Genomic DNA, 16,139 nt, shown 5'->3' with positions numbered 1-16,139 from the left:
GAAGCATACTCTGTGCATTTTTATGCTTTAATACTTTCAGACTTCAGTAATTACAGCATTTTGGGGAAAAATATGCATTTTCCCCCTCAACTCCAAATGCATTTGCCAGGGGTTCTTTTCTATGATAAAGAGTGGAGAGTAGTAAGATTTATCAAGGGCTGTAATCCAAATTGCAGAGAGAGCGCAAGATTGAAAGATACACATTTTTGCCGCTGCCAAATCCTTATCTGGAATCGGAGTCTTGTAATATTTGATTTTCTCCCAAGCAGCTCTGGTGAGTCGAGCCACGGTCTGCGTTATCCATCTGCCTACTTTGGAGCAGGGTGTCTTACTATTTGGCGGTTTAAACGCTTTACGTTTTTGCCAGGGCATTAGGAAAGGCTCTCATGTTAAATTAAGTCAATTAATAAATGGAGACACATTAAGCAATCAATTTTGTCAGCCTATCTTCTCCAGCATTATGTATGGTTGGCTGTAATCACAAGATAAATGCAATGTGCTGATCTATGGTAATGTTCAATAATACATTCTCCGCCAGGCTCAATTCATCAGGGAGTTTCGGTAGGGGAGGCATTTGTTATTGGCTGTCTCTGCACCTCAAGGATAACATTTCTGTCCTTTTGATTGGCCGCCTCACTGCTGCAAGATTCTAACCGTCTTATTTTGATGATGAATATGAAGGCACGCTAAGCCGGGCTGGAGCGGAGTGTCTCCGAGGCTGCGCTCCTTCCAGAGCCCAAGGACTTACAGCTTCCTCCGCTGCCTTCCTGGGCCAACAACCCCCCAAAAGTTGTGATGCTTTTCTTTACCCAGTGCTTTGGGGCTGTGTTAGATCTCATTCATCTCCGGTTCCAGCACTACAAGGCTAAACGGGTTTTCTCCGCTGCTGGGCAACTTGTCTGCGTCGTCAACCCCACTCACAACCTAAAGGTGAGTTGCTCTCTGTCATGTTCTGTTCGCCTGCTCGGGTTCAAGTACTTCCTCGGAAGGGGGCAGTGACCCTCCTCGGAGGGGGCAGTGACCCTCCGGGGTGCGCATGGAGAGGCTCTCAAGCGCCTAGTCGCTGGTGCTGGGAGGGTGCTGGGTACCTGGAGAGGTTCGCCTGGGCTCACTCTCTCGGTGGCTTGGTGTCACTAGTGACAGTGTTTCCCAGACGGGCGAGAAAGACTAGAGCGATGGACCAGTGTCTTTTCCCCAGGCTGCCAGCCTAAGGGGGTGGGGAAGAAGCCAGGGTGGTGGAGGGAGCAGGGGAGCGTCCCCATCTCCCACATATTTGTGGGCAAGTGTTCAGGAGACAGGATTTGAAAAGTTACCCAAATTGCTGTCTGTCCCATGTGTGGGGGGAGACAGTCAAGCACAAGGATTTTCGAAGCCCCTTCTGGCTACCGCGGAAGTAACGACGCGGGTGAGGAACCCCGAGGCAGGGACCTGGGAGTTGGCAAGGGTGCTCTTTCTGCAAAGTGTCTGTCCTTGTCCTCGGACTCGGAGTGTGTGTGTGTGTGTGTGTGTGTGTGTGTGTGTGAGTGTGTGTGGTGTCAGGAGTTTGGCTTGTTTCCTCCCTGCCGCCTAGATGTGCTTGTTCCGCGGAGGACAGGAGGAGCCGGGCTTGGCTTCAATTGTGTAATAATGGAACCGGCTCGGCGCTGCTGCCGCCGCCTGAAGCTCCGCAGGCGGCTGCCTGGCTGCCCCCAGTCTCTGCATTTGTGCCTTCGGGCCAATGCGCTTTAGAAGCGTAGCCAAAATACGGGGTCCTGAAGGGCAGCCCCACATCACAGCCGCTATTGACAGGAAAGGAACGAAGAGCTGCTGGCTGGGGGCGGTGGCGAAGAGGAGATGGCCGTGGGTGAGGGGTGGGGCCAGGCGCAGCGGGACTCCCCAGATGTGAAACTCTGAGCCGCCTTGGCTCCGTCCTAAAATAAAAGCCGGACTCGTTGAGAGTTGCTTTCCTGTCCTCGCTGAGTGACGCAGACCGAGTGTTGGGGGAAGGGCCGTGTCTGCAGCGCCCGCGCCTGGCTGGGGATAGATGTCATCCTGACTGCTGCTGTGCAGGACGAGCTTGCTTGTTGCTCAACACTTTGCAAACTCCCACTGCCCAGACTGTCCTCGGTGGAGCCCTGCAGGTCAGCCCTGATGGCTGTGCCGCCTCCCCAATTCCTGGAAGTCCCCAGGAAGGACAGCTGCCTGGGGCTGCTGGGGCCACCTGCCCAGGCCAGTCCTGGGGGAGGGGCGATGGACTGCCCTGGGACACCCCCCCTCCCCGGGGGGGCGCCTGACCTAGGATCTGACTTTCTGTGGTACCCGGGCTGTGACTACTACCATCTCACGCAACCATTCCCGCTCACTCTTGCTCTCTACTCTTCTTCCTTCATGCTACTGTTTCTTCTTTCTTTTATGGCTTAGTTTTACAAATGAGCATTCACTACCAGGTATCCTTGGCAGAGCAACTGTATAGTATACATATTCAAATACAATTCTGAATCGCATTTTATGGCCACTTTTGAGAGTGCATTCAAACTCTCATTATTTTGTCACTTTGCATTAGTTAGTTCCCTGTGGCGAGAAATTTTGTTTACTCCTGTTTTGCATTTTAATACCTTTAAAAATTGCTTATGAGATTGAGCATTTCCGAAGTTTGAATTTCTATGGTTCATTGACTGCGGCTGGAGATGGGGAGGAAAGGGGTGCTAAGGTCTAGTGTGAGGCAGGCGAGGGGAAACCATCCGTGTATATTTTTCAGTGGTGTCTGGCTGGATACTGATGGGTAGACCCGAGTCAAGGAGCCCAAAGTCGGGGCTGGAGGCCTTGAGTCACTCTGGCCAGTTGTGTGACCTTGAATGACTGACTTCACCTCTCTGAGCCTTCCCTTCCTCACCTTCCATATGGGCTTGTGAATATCTGTCCTGCCTCCTCCGGCAGCTTTTGAGGCTGAAAGGAGATATTAGAGGTGAATGTGCTTTAATAACACTCTCCTGTAAAAACAAACAAAAAAAAAAGTATGTTGTTGCATATAATTTTGTAGAATTCCAATAGGGACTTCAGACATTGTCACCTAAAGCCTTCAGGCAATATAGAAATCATATAAGCAGTAACATAAAAATAGGTGACATATGCCTCCAGGGGCCATAGCTCACTTTTTCACATATACTTTCATTTGGCTTTTCATTTCCTGTTAAAAAATAAACTTTTGTTTGTTTGTTTTTGTTTTGCTCAGAGGAGCATCACTGTAGGTAAACAAAGCAGGTTGAGTGTTGCTAATGCTACCAGGGTATGGGTCACTGCACACAGGATTTGGAGGGTTGCTCCAGGCAGGGGGAGACCCCCCGCAGACCTGGCCACCTTTGTGGAGGTCTCCACAGGCACTATATACTCATCCAGGGTCCAGGTGGCCCACTGGGTAAGTTTTACTCACTTCTCAAACCTGAGAGCTAACAGCCATTTAAAGAGCTTTTAAAGAAATATCTCTATGGAAGCATCCTTGCCCCATTGCTTATATTAAAAAGTGCATGGCACCTCAAAAAGAAAAAGTCCTCCTTCTAAATGCTAATTTCCACAAATAGACCACGGAAATATGCCTTGGATGTAATAAGCTGTGGTCTATGCAGAGGGGAAAAGTCTTTCTTTTTTTAAAGAAAAAAAAACTGTGGCAATGTTAACCCAGAATAGCTATTGATTCATGGTGGTTGCCCGCACCTTGTATGACAGGCTGGTACATGAAACGATGACCAAGGACAGAGAGACTGCAACCTTGCTTTCAATTTTCTGAGTTGCATGTAGCTACAGAGAAGGCTGGGAAGCCTGTGTTTTTCTTTGTGGAAGCATTGTTGCACTTTATCCCTTCCTGGGCTTTCCTGAGAATTCTAACTAACAGCATTTTAGGACCTGAGGCAAGTGCTGAGTTATAATCAAAATTCACTTACAGAGCAAAGAAAATTGTGTATTTACCATGCTTCTATAGGTCACCTTCATTCTCAATCTTATTAAGGTGATTGCTTAGTAACCTGGGATTCTTTTAAGCAAGCTGATGTCTTTCCTTCTAAATAGAAGGCAGGGGCTTCCCAGGGACTGCAGCTGCTCTGGTTAAAGCCATTACCCACCCCCCCTCCCCCGTGTAAGCCCGCCCTAAAGAATAGCTGGCCTTGAACATGAGAGACCTCAGCTTTAAGTGAGTGCCAGGCAGTGGTGTGCAAATATGCAAATGAGACTGTTTCCCCGCATCTCTCTGTCTCTGCCTGTAGGGATGGCTCCTTGCACCGATTAGGGCTCCAAATGGTGACCCACTTCTTCCCACCCGACTAGAAGCAACCACCAAGGAGCCAGCTTTCCTGCCGACCGCCCTCTGCTTCTTCATTCACAGAGGTTATTGAAATGTGGTGAGCAGGCTGCCCGCTGGCGCTCATGAGGGCGCCTGTCCCTGGTCCTGATTCAGCACTCCTTTCTCCCTCCTGTCCTTTGCTTGTCTCTGAACCAAGAAAGCCTTTCTCTGCTGGCTCCTCTCCTGTTGGCACTTGCTGCTTCTATAATGCCCTGCCCCGGGCAGCCCTGCTGCCTTCTGCCCTACCTGTAAAGATGCTCTTTGAGGGGAGGGGTGACCAATCCTTCTGCTCAGGATTCTCCAGAGAGGGGTCAGTCATGCTGGCCGGAGCCCCTCTGCACAGCCCCTCTGGAGTGGGTCCTCAGCACTTCCCAGGCAGACAGCAGCTGAGCTGAGGCTGGCTAAGTGACTTCCTCCTTTTTTAACTACAGCCTTTGATAAACAAGTTTCTGGAAGAAGACTAGCAAAATGCTTTCTGGCAAACTTCCGAAAGTCCCTCTTTGATACCTCCACCCAGTGCCAGCAATGCCCCCTGAAACCCCCAATGCCCTCCTTTGCATGTGGGCCTGGGAATGTCAGTGCCCTCACCTTTTCTGGGGAGGGAGGCTAGGCTATTCATGCCTCCATCCAGCCAGGTCCCTAGAGCTCTTCTCTGTTGTAACCCATTAACATTGGTTTACAACAAAAAGACACACACACACACACACACACACACAGGATGGGAGGGCCATATGGAACAATGGTGGCTTTAATTTAAGTGCCCAAGAGATAAGGAGGGAATCTCAAACTGGAGCATTTCAGTACCATTTCTTGACACATCCGTGTGCATTCCGTGTGGCTGAGTGTGCGTGCGCGCTGAGTGACGGTGGGGAGGAGGGGCGGGGTCATCACAGGAGAGATGGGAGAGGTGTGGCCGCTGTTTATGGGATCATCTTTGGAAATCCGCCCTGGGGCTTTGCTAACTCTGTTTCCTGCAGCTCAGCAGGCGGCAGAATGAGAGCTAAAGACCTGAGCTTTGTCTTTAGAGATTTAGAGACAGCCTTTGAGTGTTCAGCGTGAATACCTACTTTAAAGCAGTTAAAGGCTTCCACCAGATTGTTTAATAGCTGGTATGTGGGTTACTCAGTTCTTATCCACACAGCCACCTGTGAGGGTCCCATTCCCCGTCCCCTGGGTGTTGCACCTGCTTCTTTCTCTGCCCAGTCTTGAGCGACTTCGCTGCTCATTATCACCTCAGAGGGGCCAGGGAGAGGGAAGGGAGGGAGCCCCAGGCTGGTGGTGTTCACTCTGCGAGCTGTATTCTAGAGCTGTATTCTAAAGGCGTTGCAGCTCTTCCAGCCCTTGGGTTTCTGTGAGGATCGTATGACACTCCACTCTATGGGCACAGAGCAGTCCTGCAGTTTTTCTGGTTAACGGTGATTGCAAATGAGGCTCCCGAGTCACATATCTGGGAGGCGCAGAGCCCGGAGCAGTAATTTGGTTAGCTGTGCGCTAGCTAGCCACTGAGTTGCAGAGGAGGCTGAGGCTGGCGGCTGTGACGACGAGGTGAGCCGATTACCTCTGTACTGCATTTATCCAGAGGCCCCAAAGCATACTTGGTGGAATTCCCTTCCCCATGATCCCTCAAGCTGCAGAGACTCTTTGGGGAAATTAGAAAGTAGATACTGAAAGCTTTCTTTGAAATCCACTGAGAGGTCAGGGTTATTTGGATGGCTTCCCTGGGATAAGACAGAATATTTTTCTAGCAATTAACAATCAGGAAAAAGAAAATAATTATCTGTGAAGATATTTTACCCTTAGCAAAGTCATCTTGACCCAAGCAGAAAGGGGAACAGTGACTTGTTTAGGCAAGAGATGTCGTGTGCAAGGGGTCATCCTGAAGAGTGGAGCCCTGTCCTCCCACAGGGGTGTGCAGCTGGTGGAGTGATGGGGAGAAGGTCAAAACTGGAAGGCTAAACCTTATTTTACAGGCACAGAAGCTGAGCCAGAGAGGGGAATCGACTTGTATTAGTTTCCTATGGCTGCTGTTACAAATGCCACAAACTGGCCGGGCGTGGTGGCTCACGCCTGTAATCCTAGCACTCTGGGAGGCTGAGGCAGGAAGATTGTTTGAGCTCAGGAGTTTGAGACCAGCCTGAGGAAAAGCAAGACCCCCGTCTCTACTAAAAATAGAAAGAAATTATATGGACGGCTAAAAATATATATAGAAATAATTAGCCGGGTGTGGTGGTGCGTGCCTGTAGTCCCAGCTACTCGGGAGGCTGAGGCAGGAGGATTGTTTGAGCCCAGGAGTTTGAGGTTGCTGTGAGCTAGGCTGACGCCACGGCACTCTAGCCCGGGCAACAGAGTGAGAGTCTGTCTCAAAAAAAAAAAAAAAACTAAAACAAACAAACAAACAAACAAAAAACAAATGCCACAAACTGAGTGGCTTAAAACTGCAGAAATGTATTCTCTCACAGTTCTGGAGACAAAGAGTCCAAAATCAAGGTGTCACCAGGGCCATGTGTCCTGCAAAGGCTCCAGGGTAGAATTTTGCCTCTTCCAGCTCCTGATGGGGCCGTGCATTCCTTGACCTGTGACCACATCACCCCAGTCTCTGCCCCTGTGCTCACACTGCCTCCTCCTTCTCTCTGTGGGTCTCTTAGGAGACACATGTCATCGCATTTAGCGCCCACCTGGGTAATCCAGGACAAGCTTATCAAGGTCCTAAATTTAATCACACCTTTGGTTACATAAAATAATATTCACCCTTTTGCCACATAAGGTAATATTCACTGGTTTCAGGCATTAGGATGTGGACATATCTTTGGGGGAACCACCATTCAACCTACTTCATGATTTTTGCAAAGTCAACCTATTTAGTGACAAAACTGAGAATAGACATCAGGTCTTCTAATGCCAGACATATATTCCTGCAGTGCCCCAAGCTGCCTTCAGATTATCCCAAGCTAAATGTTCCTTACTCAGGTGCAGATGGTGGAAGCAGAAACTTGCAGGGGTTCCCTTCCTGTACCCCATCACCCCGCCCTGGGCCAGCAACAGGACCCCATGGGATGCACCACATACCCTACCACCTTTCTTTCACCAGAGTGGCATATTCTTAGCAAATCAGAGCCTCTACACCGTCATTCTCCCTTATTCTCCCACCCCCTCCTTGGTTTGGGTCATAATTTCAAAAGATACAATCCCAAATGTTGAAACCTGGAAAGATCAAAATCCCAAAAATGTAATTCTGGAAAAAATAATTTAAAAATAAATTAAAAGATACTTATTTACATTTTTAAAAGGGGATTTACTTGAGAAACATATAAAAACACAACAGAGCATTTCTAAGCCACTTTACATAATAAAATAGGCAATAATAACATATGTATTTTTACAAACATAAATATTTAGGTATACTAACAACAGTAACATGGGTATAACAGTCATGAACAAACGGTATTCATAAAGAAATAGGTCAAAAAGCAAAATGTATAAATGTGTACCAGTACGGTTGGTAATTGTGTAGGTCAAAAACCCCGATGGGTCGTCACCACATATGCAGTTGCCTAAAGAGCCGAGATCTTGGGAAATTTTACCTTTTACAAATGCAGATGTACTAAAAGGACATCTCTTTATTTATTGAGGAAGTTTCAATGTTTTTATGAACACGTACAGTGCTTACACACAAAGTCAACATTGTGCTAATGCACTTTCCTGGAGTCAAATTTGCAAAAAATACATAAAATGAATTAGTACTCTCTGAAAGTCTTCATACAATTTACACCTGCAGTATTGGAAATGGTGCAAAGATGAAATACATAGGGTAGTGAGTTTGCACCATGGGTGAAGAGGCAGAAATCATTCACAATTAAGTAATTTGGCAGGGGAGTTTTCTTGATTTTTCACCGTGTCTTCACTTCTATGATCTTTGGAACACTCACTGCACTTGTGTGTTGAGAGTGGTTGTGGTCCACAAATTTCATACATATGTGCTGTGCATTTGAGAGTCTGGTTATTGCCTGGCCATTGCAATTAAGCAATTTTCTGCTTTCACAACACCAATAATAATTAGCTTTTAAACTTTTATCTTTCACTGTTAAGTAGCCTTGTACACTTATCACAGCCTCTTTGCAAGGGAACAATTTCACAGATCTCTGCCATTGTGTTTTAAGGAATACAGTAAGAAGGAACAAAATTCCACTGTGTCAACACCAAATCTGTGTTAGTCAGGGCTCCCCAGAGAGACAGAACCAATAGGAAATGTATATAGATATATGAGAGAGGATTTAGTAGAGGAATCGGTTCATGCAACTGCGGTGGCTGAGAAGTCTCATGACAGGCCATCTGCAAGCAGGAGACCCTGGGATGCTGGCAGTTTGGCTCAGTCCAAGTTCAAAGGCCTTGGGACCAGAGAAGCCAGTGGTATCACTCTCAGTCCAAGGCTGAAAGCCTCAGGACCCAGGGGGCCACTGGTATAAGTCCCGGAGTTCAAAGACTGGCAAGCCTGGAGTTGTGACATCCCAGGCAGAGAAAGAGAAGTCTGTCCCAGCTGTCAGGGAGAAACCAACTGGCCTTCTATACTTGTTCTCTCTGGGCCCCAGCAGATTGGCTGGTGCCTGCCAACACGGAGGGCAGCTCTCTCCCACCTAGTCCACTCAGACTCACACACTAATCTCACCTGAAAACACCCTCATGGACACACCCAAAATAATGCTTTACCAGGTTTCCAGGTGTTCCTTAATCCAGTCAAGCTGACACCTAAATTTATGTGCACAAGCCCACCCCTTGTCACCTGGGCAGGCACACGCACCTCCTTAAATCATACTTAATTTCCAAACAAAGACAATGACAAGGTAATAGTTACACCTAACATGACGCAACTATCCTGTGTACAGCCCAAAACACTAATCCCTTCCCCAGATTTCGGCTTTCAGGATTTTAACATTTGGGATTTTAATCTCTTCGTAGTGTGATTTCCGGAATTTTATACATTAGGGATTTTGATCTTTAGGGATTTCAACATTGGAGACTATGGAATTTGGGATCGTGTCTTTCGGGATTAGGATTGGCACCGATTGTTAACACGGTCATTATGATGAAAGTGGCTCCCCGAAGTTGGCTTCAGCTCTGCACACACTCCCACCTGGCTGTCTTTCCTGGCCCTCCATCCCCCTCTGCAAGCCTTGGCGCTCGCTGTTTCTTGGTATTTTATGAGTTGCCTTTAGCCTGGAAGAGAATTTTGAATAGAACAATTTCTTGCCTTATGTGAAAGTCAGATTTGTCCTTAATGTTTAGCTTCAAAGAAAGTGTGGAACCCTGTGGGGCTGTGAGCCCAGAAGTCCAATGGGAGAGAGGCTGAGTCTCGGGAGGACACTCGCGCCCACAGTGGGACAGGAGCTGAACGAGCTGGGCCCTGTCACTCACAGAGCCAGGAGCCGTGCAGATAATTCCCCTTCTCCACCCATCCTGAAATCTTGCCCCTCATGACTTATGCATGACTTCTTTTCATTAGCCGCGGCTCGAGCAAGTGCACGGGTAGGTGGCTCTGTGAGGGGTATCTGATTCGGAGGGTGTATATCTGCAGGATCAGTGACACCACTCAGAGATTCTGCAGGGTGGGGAGAGAGATGGAGGCAAAAGCTGCATGATCCGTGTGAGATAGTGTGTTTTCTCTCTGCCCTTCCGTTCACTGCGCCTTGAGGAAGTAGCCTCTCTCAGAGCGGGGCAGGGATGAGGACGGGGCAATGCTTGATTGAGGCCACAGCCCCTGCAAAAGATCGAAGATGAGAGAGAGAGAGACTGAGGCTTTGGCCTTTCTCAGCCAAGAAAGAATTCCTGGATCCCACTGTCATCAGAGAATTAAAGAATTAAAAATTACTGAGCTAGGCGCTGGGCCTGGGTCCCCTGCACTCCAACCTGAGTTTCTACACACATGCATGTGCACACACACAAATGATGGCCATTCTGAGCTGCCACCTGCGTGGGCCCTGAGTGGTCTCTGAACAGCAGTGTGAGATCACAGGAGGCAAAGCCCAGTGGGTGAAGAAACCTGGTCCCCAGCACAGCGGAAGAAAGGATGGAGATGAACAAGACCCTTCTCCCCGACCCAGTCTGTGACTGACCACTGCAGCCTCAGGACAGAGGTGAGGGGAGAAAGCAGTGTTGGGAAAGAAAGAGCATGCTGTAGTTGAGGACCTGGTCCTAGACTATATGTTTTAGAGTCGGATCTGGGTTTGAATCCAATGTTGCTTTCCTTGGATAGTATCTTTGACCCCCTTGAGCCTGTCTGCCCTCACCTATAAAATGGTTGTTGTGAAGATTAAATAATATGACATACATAAAGTGCTCAGCACAGCACCTGGCATGTCATAATTACTCCATAAACAGTAGCTATTTTCATTGCAATTAGGCTGAGTCCCACAGAGATATTACCTGATGCACAAGATGTGACCCAGGTTCTTTTGCTTAACTTGGATGGGTGACTAATCTCCAACTCAAAAACGGATGTTGTAGGCAAGTTGGAAAGTGACCTACTTTTTGAGGACCAAGATTTTGGAGCACAGTGTGTTCAAGCTGAGAAAGCCAGGATGATGTTCTTGGTCAAGGTCCTGGTCTAACAAACGCGGCTCAAAGGAATGCAGTGACTTGCCCAAGGTTCCAGCTGGCGAGGTTCCTCAGGGCTGGGTCCAACATGCATACCCTGCATTCAGCCCGCTTCTCTGTCTGTGCCACCACACTGCCAGGGGAGGGGCACTTGGTTAAGGACACGGCAGTATTGGATCGCTTCCCAGAGGGGTCTTGTCCTCAGGACCTTGCCAAGATATAAATGAGCTGGACAACAGTGGAGCATTAAAAAAGCAAATGTTCCTTGTGTCTCTAGTGCTGGCACAAACATATAGTGAGGGACAGGGTCGAGGCTCCAACTGAAGTCACCAAAGCCTAGCAGCCATAACCCCAGATTTTCACATAGCAGGATGGATCAAGTTCTGCTACCAAAGGCTGCATTTTCATCTTGACCATGGGCCCAGGATGAAAGCACCATCAGCGAAGGGACCAGAAACCAGCCTAATATTTTTAGCAGAGGAACAGGGTCTTTGTGGATAATTTAGAATTGTGGTATAACTAGAAATGTCCGTTTGACTTGCAAGGGTGCTGTACCCCTTAATAATGTCTTGGTCCTTTAATGTATTTTTAATCACAAATCCATGACAAGGAGGGAGCTCTGTGCTGCAGGGCTGTCTCCAGCCATGGTGCTGGAGCTCCAGCAAGGAGAGAGTAGCCTGAGGAAGGATGGGTTGGGCCTGGCCCCCCACAACAAAATAGGACAGTGTCCTCTGCCGACAAGCAGGGCCATTGCACCCCTAGTTTGGAGAGGGAAGACAGGGTTAGCTTGGCATTAGGAAGGCCCCACAGAGACGGAACCAACTCCGGATCAATAACAGATTTTACAAGAGACTGGCCAGCAAGCCTAGCCACCTGCCATCTTTGTAACTAGATTTTGTGGCCCCTCGTATATAATTCCTACAACTTTGCCAGGGTGTACCAAGAAGTCCAAGGCAAGTGGCCACTCAGAAACTCAGTTTCCGTTGTATAAATTAGAGGTGTAGCATGGCTTATTCTAAGCCAAGCCAGCTACACATCCTAAAACCCTCAGACAATAGTTTTCTACTGTTTCAGTTATGCACACAATAAAAACAATCATGCTAATAACAGTCACAAAATGCTATGTCCAGGAAAGATGTTAAATGCTTCTGCATTTAATTGTCACTGGGAAGTAGTATATTATAATCATTATTATCCATTATACAGAATATCAAACAGAAAGGGGTTAAAGAGCCTGCTCAATGTCACCCAGCTCTTTAGGGCAGAGCCTTTTTCTTTGAATTGAAATTCTGTGCTTTTAAGCACTTCTCGATATGTTCTCCTTTAGCGTTCACCTTTCACAACAAACAACTGAGCTGACTTGCTTGGCCTTAGAACTAATATTGAGTATATTATATTTCATTTTAAAATATTGAGCTGGGATCCCTTCTTATTCATCCTGTGTATATAAACACACACACACACACACACACACACACACTAGTGTTCTCTGTGCTTCTCTATGCTTCCGAGGGAATCGAGCCCTGTTGGCCTGTGACAGTGACTTTCCCTTCCTCCTTCTTGCTTTCCTCCTAAATAAACTACTATGTCCAAGTCCTTATCTCAGGCTCTGCTTTGGGGGAACACATCTTAAGACTATGTGTATGTATTTTTTTTGTTACCTAACATTTATTGAGCACTTACTAAATGCTAAGCACTGTGCTAAGTGATTCCCCTCAATTGCCTTTTTCAAAATCCTCAGGCTAATGCCATCAGTCTATCTCCAACAGACACGTGAGGAAGCTGAGGCTCAGAGAGATTAAGTAACTTTTCCAAGTACCCATCCAATGAGCGATGGAGTTTAGTTCGTGCTTTTAACGTCTATGTTAAGCTGTCTGTCTCTCCTGATCATAGAATTGGTTGTCTGGAAGCTTCTTCAAAGTACTTAGCCCTCCAAATTCAGGCTCTGTCAAAATTATGATTTGCATACAATATTTCAGAGAAATCTTTCAAAATTATGATTTACCTACAATATTTCAGGGAAATCTTTGCCACAACTGTACATACATGCCTAACTCAAAATTATCCTGTAGAAAAGGAAGTCTGTGTTCCAAGACCTTTTTTTTTTAAAATGAGTTACCTGATTTGGTAGGTGGACAAAATGTCTAAAACTAGGACTGACCCCAAAATCTGGACCACGTGATTGTCTTGTCATTATCTAACAATGGAAGCCAGTGGGCCACACTGGAAATGCAAATGCTCTCTAAGCACTGGGATACCATTAAAATAGCTGCTTTTTCTCTGAAAAAAAAAAAGAAGAAGAAAAGAAAGAAATCTTTTATACAAAGCAAAAATGGCCTTTAGGAGACTGTGGCTCTTACCATGTAACATCTGTTCTCTAAGAGATCCACAGGCCTTTGAAATTTCCTTTCTCATTAGCAGCCATACTCTATTACTGAATTTATTTATTTGTTCTAAAATCAAAGAGAAACAAAATTTTGATGACCATTTTCTACCCAATTTAACTCAGCTTCTACCTTGGCTTTTGGTAAACCCGTTCCCCTTACACCCCTTCGAACATTTTCTCTTCCCAAAACTGCTGTGAGCAGAACCGAGGGAAGGAGTGGAGGTGAGAGGTGAAGTCACGGTGCCTGCAAGCTGTGTTCCCAGGGTGAAGGCGGGAGAAATCAGGGCCCGCGTTTATACCGACCTTAGAAAGAGGAGAACTCTGAGCCAGCAGCCATAGAGGGGAAAGGAAGCCCCAGAGTCACCAAGCAGCCCTGACATCTGGGAAAAGTCACTAAGGGCTGCAGAAGGCTCACAGGAGAGGCTAGAGTGGAAGGAATGAAAGGAAACCCGAGGAAAAGGCATCAGGCATGAGTGATCTGCCGTCACTACTCGTTGTGGTCCTCCATGATGCCTGTGTGTCGCCGGGTCGCCCCAGGGTGGTAGCACGGGGGCGGGGGGTGGGGGCAGCGGGGCAGGCGCCGGCCCTGCAGGAACCAGACCGTTCGCCGCCACCCCGGTGCCCTGCACGGGCCTCCGTGTAAGCAGAAGGGCTGCTGAGCGCACCGAGAAGCTGCCTCATCGAAGCCAAAGTGATATATCTGTTTATGGTAATTAAATAAATGCCAGTTGGACCCTTCTCGGTGTGCTTACTGAAGCAAGCGCCAGAAACGCGACGCTCTCCAAGAATGGAGCGAAATTAGAAACAGAAAGGCGCGCTCCGCCCACTCCTTGAAAACACTTGGCCGGGGAGGTTTACTCGGAAGCAGGAGGCTAAGCTTTCATGTGCGGCTCTGGCTGGCTTCCCTGCGGGGTCTCCAGCAAGTCGTTTAACCTTGGCTTCCTCGTCTGTCACATGAGAGGGTGACACTTGCTCTGTACCTCCCTCCAAGGTGACCTTGGTGTACAGGGCCGGGCTGTACAATTGAACTTATTTATAAGCTGCTTCTTTTCAAAAAAGGTTTGAGGCAATGTATAGCAAATGGTGGCATGATAAGGGGAATAAAATGGAAATAAAATGGAGAAAGTGAGTAGGTTAATTTTACGGCTTAACCCATTTCTAGTGAGTGACAGAAATTTAGTAGAAAAGTAAAAAGTTCGTGGATATATTTTAAACAGTTCTCAATGCGTTGGAAAGATTATGGACTTTGGACTCTATAGCTTCAAATTTAGTTCTAATATTCATAACCATGTGATCCTTAGTGAGTTATTTAATCACATTGAACTTCACTTTCCTTGTCTATATATAACAAGACATGCAATGTGAAGGCAATGAAAGATTAATACCATAAATATATATGGAAGTACTACACCCGTGCCTGGCACGCAGTAGCGTCTCCATAAACATTGATTTCTTTTGACCAACCTTCCTTCCCACATTCCTTCTTTTCTTTCTTTCCGTCCTTTTTTTTTTTCATTCTTTTTCCATGCTGAATGAGGAAGTCTCCAGAAAAACTTCTCACATTGATTAGTGGGTTAGAGAAGAACCTCTGGGAATGAGAAGGAGTTTGAAATTGCGAAAGGAAGAGAGACTTGTCATGCAAGAAAGGGACAAATTTTCAAAATGTGTAATGACTCTATTAACTAATCCAAAGTCACCAGCTGCATCTCTGAAATTTTCTGAGTCTTGTTTTTGTTACTGGATTGTAGAATTAACTAGACTGGTGTTCGGTCTGGAGCGGGGAGAGCCTCGTATGTAGCAAAATGTGGTTTTATTTTGAGCACCTTTGTGCAGATGGGTGGAGGCCATAGAGTGTCCACCCCAAGGGAGGGGAAAGCCTTGGGTTTTATAGAGGGATTCTTGGTGGGGAGTGAGTACCTGGGCCAGAACAGCCGCTGTAATAAAAAAATTTTTTTAAACCACCAATTTCTGGGACCCCTGTGTTGGTCTCGTCCTGCAGAGATAAGGGAGGGGGTAGCTTCGTCCTTATCAGGGGGGATAGGAATGCTGGTGCAGCTGTCTGTCAGATTTTGCAATGTCTGGGGACTCAACCAGACTCCTGCAGCCATTGTTTTACAAGCCTAAGTTTTCCACTAACTGCATTCCATCCTATACATACTTTTTATGTTCCCACCTGGAACAAACCTAACAATTGGTTTCCTCCTGTGCCCCCAAGATCTCCCAAAGAGATGGAAGTACAAAAGGGAGTGCTGAGAGGATGTTTTTTCCATGTGACACTGAGAAGAACAGGGCTACTGTTGTGGTGGGCAAAGGGGACAGAACCGCAGATAGACGTGAGGCTTCGCTGGGAGACGTGGAGCAGGCAGTGGGACTAACCAATTACAAAATTACAAAATAAAGACCACACATGCACTTCTCTTTCACTCTCTGAGGTCACATGGGTATGCCATGCAGGCAGGATGTGGTGTCTGTTAAGTGACCCCCAGCAAGTAATCCAGGCAACTGGGGACATCCAGGGACATTCAGCTTCAGGAAACAGGGTTATGACCACAAGGTTAGCAACAGGGACAGGACTTTTCAAGACCCAGCCCGTGCCTCCTCCTCTGTGAAGCCTTTCCTGATAACCTCTATCCCCAGGGAGCACCAAATAAATCCCTTCTGCCTCACTGGTCACTGAATTGATTTTAAGCAGGGCACTCAGACTCTTCACTTTATGTGTTCATTTGCATATCCGTGTCCCTATCAGAGGGTGAGTTCCCCAAGGGCTGCGTATTCTCACGCCTAGCATAAATAGTAAGCTGGCACATAGTGGGCACTTAATAAATGCAGATCTAATTAATAAATGGCTCAGGG

At 47.1% G+C, this 16,139-nt stretch overlaps 1 protein-coding gene across 1 annotated transcript in view; it reads left to right on the top strand.

The window, feature by feature from the left end:
• Nucleotides 1-723: 723 nt before the first annotated feature.
• Nucleotides 724-16,139, top strand: part of SIAH3 (siah E3 ubiquitin protein ligase family member 3) — a 60,306-nt gene continuing 44,890 nt past the window's right edge. Inside the window, exon 1 of the mRNA XM_069467237.1 lies at nucleotides 724-930. Coding sequence (XP_069323338.1) covers nucleotides 796-930 — 135 coding nt within the window. The 5' untranslated portion in view covers nucleotides 724-795. The remainder of the gene's footprint in view (nucleotides 931-16,139) is intronic.

Source organism: Eulemur rufifrons, chromosome 4 (genome assembly GCF_041146395.1).
Source record: "Eulemur rufifrons isolate Redbay chromosome 4, OSU_ERuf_1, whole genome shotgun sequence".
In the NCBI taxonomy this organism is placed as follows: Eukaryota; Metazoa; Chordata; class Mammalia; order Primates; family Lemuridae; genus Eulemur; species Eulemur rufifrons.
The sequence above is the reverse complement of the archived record's forward strand: the minus strand, read 5'-3'. Positions and strand labels throughout refer to the sequence as shown.